The 9,073-nt window shown below is 34.0% G+C and overlaps 1 protein-coding gene across 1 annotated transcript; it reads left to right on the top strand.

Moving 5' to 3' along the window:
• The first annotated feature begins 925 nt into the window (after window positions 1-925).
• LOC122914142 (olfactory receptor 52E4-like) lies at window positions 926-1,870 on the top strand. The gene has a single exon (XM_044260776.1). It carries the CDS (start codon window positions 932-934, stop codon window positions 1,868-1,870), a length of 939 nt encoding a protein of 312 aa, XP_044116711.1. The 5' UTR covers window positions 926-931.
• The last annotated feature ends 7,203 nt before the right edge of the window (window positions 1,871-9,073 follow it).

The following is a 9,073-nucleotide window of genomic DNA, read 5'->3' on the forward strand; positions in this document are numbered from 1 at the left end:
GCTTAGTTTGCTAAAAGTTTCTTTAATAACACATATGGATGCTGAACTTAATAACTTTTTAAACCTGTATTAAAACTATTTTTTGCATTATTTATGTGGTGAATTTTTTGACAATAAAGTAGAAAAATACTAATAATAAATTTATCAATCACAGCATAAAAGCACATTTTATTAAAAGATAGCTATAAACACACCCTTATTAAAGCAAGTAAGGGGAAAAATAATAATTAACAAAGAGGGGACTATGACAGTCAAATAAGCCTTATAAGTAGATATCTTCTTGATCACCATATCCAAAGTTTCTCACCATTCCAATTCCACATTCTTTATTTTTTTTTTCATTTTGGTAAAGTTTTCTCTTACATATCCACTCAACTAAGTAACTAATGTAATTTAAAGATATAATACAAATTTTTGTTACTGGAAGGGTTTTCAGTTGATACTGGTAAATATGGATGAGAATTTCACCAAAGAATGAGCTAAAAATGATCATGGATCACCACCACAGCAGAAAAGACTATTTCTAACTTCTGCAATCTCCTTGGAATATTTTTTTAAATTTTTATTTATTTATTTGACAGAGAGAGATCACAAGTAGGCAGAGAGGCAGGCAGAGAGAGAGGAAGGGAAGCAGGCTCCCTTCTGAGCGGAGAGCCCGATGTGGGACTTGATCCCAGGACCCTGAGATCATGACCTGAGCCGAAGGCAGCGGCTTAACCCACTGAGCCACCCAGGCACCGCATCTCCTTGGAATATTAAATGGAATAGTCAATAATTTGAATTTAATAGTCAGTTGTCCTCAAATTCCTATTGTGTTCTTAAGTGTCTAGTTGGTATGCTATTATACACATCCAACCACCATATATCGCTTTATGTCTCCCCAGAAATACTGAAGAAGACCATAGAGTATTTTCCAAGAGTTCTCTTCAGGATGTCTTCTGTCAATGACAGTGACTCTTATCCCTCTGCCTTCCTTCTGTTGGGTATCCCTGGTTTAGAAGCTTTCCATATCTGGATTGCTTTCCCCTTCTTTGTTGCTTATCTAATAGCACTCTTGGGGAATGTCACAATCCTGTTTGTAATCAAGACTGAGCAGAGTCTTCATCAACCCATGTTCTATTTTCTGGCTCTCCTGTCCTTTATTGATCTAGGCCTTTCCACTTCTACCATTCCCAAGATGCTAGCTATCTTCTGGTTCAACTCTAGGGAGATAAGATTTGAAGGCTGCCTCATCCAAATGTTCTTTATCCACACCTACACTGGCATGGAATCCGTTGTACTGCTGGCCATGGCAATTGACCGCTTTGTTGCCATCTGTTATCCACTGAGATATACCACTATTCTCACCAATAGAGTGGTAGCCATCATGGCGTCCATTGTAGTGGGGAGGCCAGTTCTCCTTGTCATCCCCTTCTGCCCACTTCTCAAACGATTGCCCTTTTGTGGAAACTACATTATTCCTCACACCTACTGTGAACACATGGGAATTGCCCGTCTTGCCTGTGCTAACATAAGGGTCAATATCATCTATGGCTTATTTACCATTGCTGCTCTGATTTTTGACTTGATTCTTATTGCCCTCTCCTATGTTCAGATCCTAAGAGCTGTTTTCCGCCTTCCTTCAAGAGATGCCAGACTCAAAGCACTTAGCACATGTGGTTCACATGTCTGTGTCATCTTAGCCTTTTACACACCAGCATTTTTCTCTTTTATGACTCACCGATTTGGTAGAAATATTCCTCGCTACATTCACATTCTCCTGGCCAATCTGTATGTGGTTGTTCCTCCTTGTTTAAATCCAGTTATTTATGGGGTTAGGACAAAGCAAATTCGGGATCGAGTTGTGAAAATATTTGTAACGAAAGAGTAACCTAAATGTATTTAAAAATTAATAAATTCTTTTAGGCTAACCTCCAACCTGTACATCTCTCAGTGTGCCCCAAACTGAGATTAGTAAAAGCCAGGTAGGTGTTATTTCAGCCTTTTTTAGAGTCTCCTAAACTCATGCTCCATCATGCCTTTATGTAATCTCCACTTTTTCAATAGATCATATATTGCTTTTTCTCATTGAAGGTGATAGAAGATTGTGGGACCTAGTCAAAGACATAATGAAATTCTTGAGTATGTACAGATGTGCCAGCAGTAAAATTTATGTACAGATTTGATTAAAAAAATTCCAGTGGCATAAAATTCTTCAGGGTTTGGAAATATTCATGGATTAATATTTTGGAATGTGTTCTTCAACTACCTATTTGTCTGCCAATATTACTTTCATCTAGGTGATATTTCTTAATTTCACTCAGAGAGTTACTGCAATCTGCATGCTATTTATCACTCAGTTCAGTCTCTGAAAGAGTCAAACTCATTCTCTGTTGCCAGTCCTACAATGATACTAAAACCAGAGGAAAGCATTCATGAAATAAAATTTGTTATCAAATTCCTTCATAAAATCAGTTACAATAAGTATTAACAAGAATTATGCAAAATCGAGTTTAATAATATATGACATGATACTATATCACAATCAAGTAGCACTTACCTTACAAATGTGGGGGGAAATTTTCATTTTAAAAAATATATTACTGTTTTTCACCATATTTTCAAACAAAAATAATTGCATATAATGTTAATAGATGCAGAAAAAACATTTGACAAAATCTATCATGAATTTCTGATAAAAATTTCAGAAAATTAGGAAAAGAAGGGAGCTCACCAGTAGGGTAAAGAAAACCTATGAAAAGTGGTAGGTTACATCACAATGAAGAAAGACTATTTCTTCTTTATCATCCAAAAAAAAAAAAAAGTAAGATTATTCTTACAGTGTCTGCTTGCTTTTGTACTGGGGCTTGTAGCCAATGCTTAAGGTAAGTAAGAGGAAATAAAAATAACTGATATTAAAAAAAATTTACTTTTTATCTGATTTTTCTATGTAGAAAAATCTTACATAACCTACTAAAAGCTACTAGAACTAATATGTGAGTTTAGCAAGTTTAGAATATGCACGGTTACTACACAAACATTTAAATTTCTTAGTGTAATAACATTCTGTTAGAAAATTAGGTAAAAATATCATTTGCAAAAGCCTAAAAATAGAATATTTAGGGACACATTTGATTAAAAAAAAAGTAAGACTTGTAGAGAGAAAAACTAAAAATCATTGCTGAGAACATATATAAAAGGAGAGATAGACGATTGTCATGTATCCAAGTCTCAATATCATGAATATTTCTATTCTCTCCACATTGATATATAGATTTACTCATGTTCCAATCTAATTTTCAACAGGTTTTTTCCTTGTGGAAATTGAAAAGCATATTCTAAAATATCTTTGGAAATGGAAAGTAACTAAAATAAACAAACAACTTTGAAAAAATATGTTAACAAAGTTGGGGTACTTAATTAGTAAGAGAGTATGCATAAAGTAGTGACATAAAGATATGTAAGATAATCAAAAAACTCTAGTCTAGGGTGCCCAAATATAGACCCATACATATAATCTTAATTGATTTTCAACAAAATGCCAAGGTAATTCAACATAGAATGGAAAGATTTGGAACAACTGGTTGGTCATATGCAAAAATATGCACCTCAATCTATACATCCTTTATAAAAATAAAGTAAAAGTGGATCATAAATGTAAATGTAAAACCTAAAGCCTGACTATAATACTTATTGAATATATTTGGGGGGACCTATTTCTGGGCTCTCTATTTTGTCTCATCGATCTATTTGTTTATTCTTGTGTCAATACCACACTATCATAATTACTGTACATTTATATTAAGTCTTGAGGTCAAGTAGTATATATTCTCCAACTTTGTTCTTTTCCTTCAATATTGCATTGGCTATTCTGGGCATCTTTTCCCTCATTATATAAACTGTAAAATCAGTTTTTCAATATTCACAAGTAACTTTCTGGGATTTTGGTTTGGATTGTAATAAATCTATGCATCAAACTGGAAAGATCTAACCTCTTGACAATATTGTCATCCTATCCATGAACATGTATTACTCCTCTGTTTATTTCTTTGATCTTTTTATTTGAAGAATTTTATAGTTTTTCTCACATAGATATTATACATGTGTTTTAAGAGTTGTACCTAAGCATTTTTTAATTGCTAATTTAAGTTGTATGGTATTTTAAATTTCAAATTCCACTTTTTCATTGTTAAATAGAAAAGTAATTGGCATTTTTTAGAGTTTTAATTTTAATTCCAGTATAGTTAACATATAATATTATATTAGTTATAGGTGTAAAATTTAGTGATTCAACAATTCTATACATTCTCACGGTAAATGCACTCCTTAATTCCCTTCACCTATTTCACCCATCTCCCACCATCCAACTTCCCCTCTGGTAACCATCTGTCTGTTCTCTACTGTTATGAGTCTGTTTCTTGGTTTGTCTCTTTCTCCCCCACCCCAGCTCCCACCTTTGTTTGCTTGTTTCATTTCTTTAATTCCACATATGGGTGAAATTTGTCTTTATCTGAATTTTTTTGCTTGTTTCTTTTCTTAAATCCATACATGACTGGTATTTGTCTTTCTCTGACTGACTTACTTTGCTTAACATTATATCCTCTATCTCCATCCATGTGTAGCAAATGGCAAGATTTCATTCTTTTTTATGGCCAAATAATATGTGATTATGTATATACCACATCTTCTTTATCAATTCATCTATAGATAGACGGTTTGGCTGCTTCCATAGTTTGGCTATTGTAAATGCTGCAAAGACCATAAGGAAGGATATATTCTTTCGAATTACTGTTTTTGTATTCTTTGTGTAAATACCCAGTAATTTAATTACTGGGTATTTTTAGTACTATTTTTAAGTTTTTGAGGAAGCTCCATACTGTTTTCCACAGTGGCTGCAACAGTTTGCATTTTCACTAGTAGTGTACCACACATTCTTGCCAACAACTGTTGTTTCTCACGTTGTTGATTGTAGCTGTTCTGAGATGTGTGAGGTGATATTTCATTGTGGTTTTGATTTGCATTTCCCTGATAAGTCATGATGAGCATCTTTTCATATGTCTCTTGGCCATCTGGATGTCTTCTTTGGAAAAATGTCTATTCATATCTTCTGCCCATTTTTAAATTGTATTATTTGTTTTTTGAGTATATTGAGTTGTATAAGTTCTTTATATACTTTTGATATGAATCCTTTGTAAGATATGTCATTTGCAAATATTTTTCTCATTCAGTAGGTTGTCTTTCAGATTTGTTGATTGTTTCCTTCACTGTGCAGAAGCTTCTGGTTTTGATTTAGTCCCAATGATTTATTTTTGCTTTTACTTCCTTGGCTCAGGAGACATATCTAGAAAAGATTTGCTACAGCTGATGTCTGAGAAATACCACCTGTGTTCTTTTCTAGGATTTTTAGAGTTTCAGGTCTCACATTTATGTCTTTAACAAATTTTGAGTTAATTTTTGTGTATGGCTTAGAAAGTGGCCCAATTTCATTCCTTTGTATGTAACTTTCCAGTTTTCCCAACACCATTTATTGAAGAGACTGTCTTTCTCCCATGATATGTACTTTCCTCTCATGTTGAAATTAATTGACCATATAATCATTGGTTTGTTCCTGGGTTTTCTATCCATTGATCTTTGTGTCAATTTTTGTGCTAGTGCCATACTGTTTTGATTATGACAGCATTGTATTATAATTTGAAATCTAGAATTGTGCTACCTCCAGTTGTGTTTTTCTTTTTCAAGATTTTCTTGGCTATTCAGAGTCTTGGGGTTCCATACAAATTTTAGACTTATTCATTCTAGTTCTGTGACAAATGCTGGTGTTTTGTTAAGGATTGCATTAAATCTGTAGATTTCTTTGGGTAGTATGGACATTTTAACAATATTTGTTCTTTAATTCATTGGTGTATAAGGTTCTATTTGTGTCATCTTCAATCTCTTTCATCAATGTTTTATAGTTTTCAGAATATAGGACTTTCACCTCCTTGATTAAGTTTATTCCTAGGTATTTTATTATTTTTGGTGTAATTGTAAATGGGATTGCTTTCTTAATTTCTCTTTCTATTGGTTCATTCTTAGTGTGTAGAAATGCAACAGATTTATGTATCCTACAACTTTACTAAATTCATTTATTAGTTCTAGCAGTTTTTTTTTTTGTAGAGTCTTTAGGGTTTTCTATATAGAGTATCATGTCATCTGCAAATAGTGGAAGTTTTAGTTCTTCCTTACCAGTTTGGATGCCTTTTACTCCTTTATGTTACTTTATGTTATCTGAGTGTTATGACTAGAACTTCCAGTACTATGTTGAATGAAAGTGATGATAATGGACATCTTTTTCTTGTTCTTGATCTTAGGTGGAAATCTCTCCGTATTTCATCACTGAGTATGATACAGGCTGTAGGTTTTTAATAGAAGGTCTTTATTTTTTTTAACTTAATTTTTTAAAATTTTTTCAATTTATTTATTTTCAGAAAAACAGTATTCACTATTTTTTCACCACATCCAGTGCCCCATGCAATCCGTGCCCTATATAATACCCACCACCTGGTACCCCAACCTCCCACCCCCCAGCCACTTCAAACCCCTCAGATTGTTTTTCAAAGTCCATAGTCTCTCATGATTCACCTCCCCTTCCAATTTACCCCAACTCCCTTCTCCTCTCTAACACCCCTTGTCCTCCATGATATTTGTTATGCTCCACAAATAAGTGAAACCATATGATAATTGACTCTCTCTGCTTGACTTATTTCACTCAGCATAATCTCTTCCAGTCCCGTCCATGTTGCTACAAAAGTTGGGTATTCATCCTTTCTGATGGAGGCATAATACTCCATGGTGTATATGGACCACATCTTCCTTATCCATTCGTCCATTGAAGGGCATCTTGGTTCTTTCCATAGTTTGGCGACCGTGGCCATTGCTGCTATAACATTGGGGTACAGATGGCCCTTCTTTTCATGACACCTGTATCTTTGGGGTAAATACCCAGGAGTGCAATTGCAGGGTCATAGGGAAGTTCAATTTTTAATTTCTTGAGGAATCTCCACACTGTTCTCCAAAGAGGCTGCACCAACTTGCATTCCCACCAACAGTGTAAGAGGGTTCCCCTTTCTCCACATCCCCTCCAACACATGTTGTTTCCTGTCTTGCTGATTTTGGCCATTCTAACTGGTGTAAGGTGATATCTCAATGTGGTTTTAATTTGAATCTCACTGAGGGCTAATGATGATGAACATTTTTTCATGTGTCTAATAGCCATTTGTGTGTCTTGATTGGAGAAGTGTCTGTTCATATCTTCTGCCCATTTTTTGATATGTTTGCCTGTTTTGTGTGTGTTGAGTTTGAGGAGTTCATTATAGATCCTGGATATCAACCTTTTGTCTGTACTGTCATTTGCAAATATCTTCTCCCATTCCGTGGGTTGCCTCTTTGTTTTTTTGACTGTTTCCTTTGCTGTGCAGAAGCTTTTGATTTTGATGAAGTCCCAAAAGTTTATTTTCGCTTTTGTTTCCTTTGCCTTTTGAGACATATCTTGAAAGAAGTTGCTGTGGCTGATATCGAAGAAGTTACTGCCTATGTTCTCCTCTAGGATTCTGATGGATTCCTATCTCACGTTGAGGGCTTTTATCCATTTTGAGTTTATCTTTGTGTACAGTGTAAGAGAATGGTCGAGTTTCATTCTTCTACTTATAGCTGTCCAGTTTTCCCAGCACCATTTATTTGACAAAACAGGAAAAAATATACAGTGGAAAAAAGACAGTCTCTTTAATATAAGGCCTTTATTATGTTGAGGTAAGTTCCCTATAAACTTGTGTTGTTGAGGGTTTGTTTTTTTTTTTTTTTTTTTTTTTGTCACGAATGGATGTTTAACTCCTTTAAATGTTTTTCTGGCATCTACTGAAATGATATTATGGTTTTTGTCCTTTCTCTTATTGATGTAACATATCACATTGATTGATTTGTGATTATTGAACCATTGATCCTGGAGATAAATCCCACTGGATCACAGTGAATGCCTTCTTTTAATGTTGTTACTTTTAGTTTGCTAATATTTTTTGAGGATTTTTGTGTCTATGTTCATCAGAGATATTGGTCTAAGTTCTCTTTTTCATGGTGCCTTTATCTGATTTTACTATCATGGTGCTACCAGCCTCATAGATTGCATTTGGAAGTTCTTCTTCTTCTTCTTTATTTTTTGTTTGTTTGTTTGTTTGTTTTTTGAATAGTTGAGAAGAATAGCTATTAACTTTTCTTTAAGTGTTTGATAGAATTTGCCTGTGAAGCCATCTGGTCTGGACTTTTGTTTGTTGAGAGTGTTTTTTACTAGTTTCAATCTCTTTGCTGATAAACTGTTCAAATTTTCTATTTCTTCCTGCTTCAGTTTTTGTAGGTTCTATGTTTCTAGGAATTTATCCTTTTCTTCTTAGTTGTATAATTTGTTGGCATATAGATTCTCAAAATATTCTCTTACAATCATTTGTATTTCTATAACATTGGTTTTTATTCTCCTCCTTAATTTGCGGTTTTGTTTATTGATTTATTTCCTTTTCCAATGAGTCTGGCTAAATTTTTATCAATTTTGTTGATCTTTTCAAAGAAATATCTCCTTTTTTCTTTCTATGTAATTTATTTTTGCTTTATTCTTTATTTATTTCCTTCCTTTTGCTGGCTTTTTTTTTTTTTTTTTTTTTCCTTCTTTTTCTTACTCCTTCAGATGTAAGGTTAGGTTGTTTATTTGAGATTTTTCTTGCCCATAAATTTGCTCTAAAACTTCCTTCTTAAAATGCTTTTGCTGTATGCCAAAGATTTTGGACTGTTGTGTTTTCATTTTTATTTGTTTGTATGTACTTTTTAATTTCATCTTTGATTTCTTCACTCACCCATTCATTGTTTAGTAGCATGTTGTTTAACCTCTGGTGTATTTGTGGTTTTTCCAGATTTTTTTCTGGAGGTTGATTTCTAGTTTCATAGCACTGTGCTCAGAAAAGATGCATAGCAGGGCTCCTGGGTGGCTCAATTGGTTAAGCATCTGCCTGCAGCTCAGGTCATGATTGCAGGGTCCTGGGATTGAGCCCCGTGTGGACTCCCTGTTCAGCAG

This window comes from Neovison vison, chromosome 7 (assembly GCF_020171115.1).
Source record: "Neovison vison isolate M4711 chromosome 7, ASM_NN_V1, whole genome shotgun sequence".
NCBI lineage: Eukaryota > Metazoa > Chordata > Mammalia > Carnivora > Mustelidae > Neogale > Neogale vison.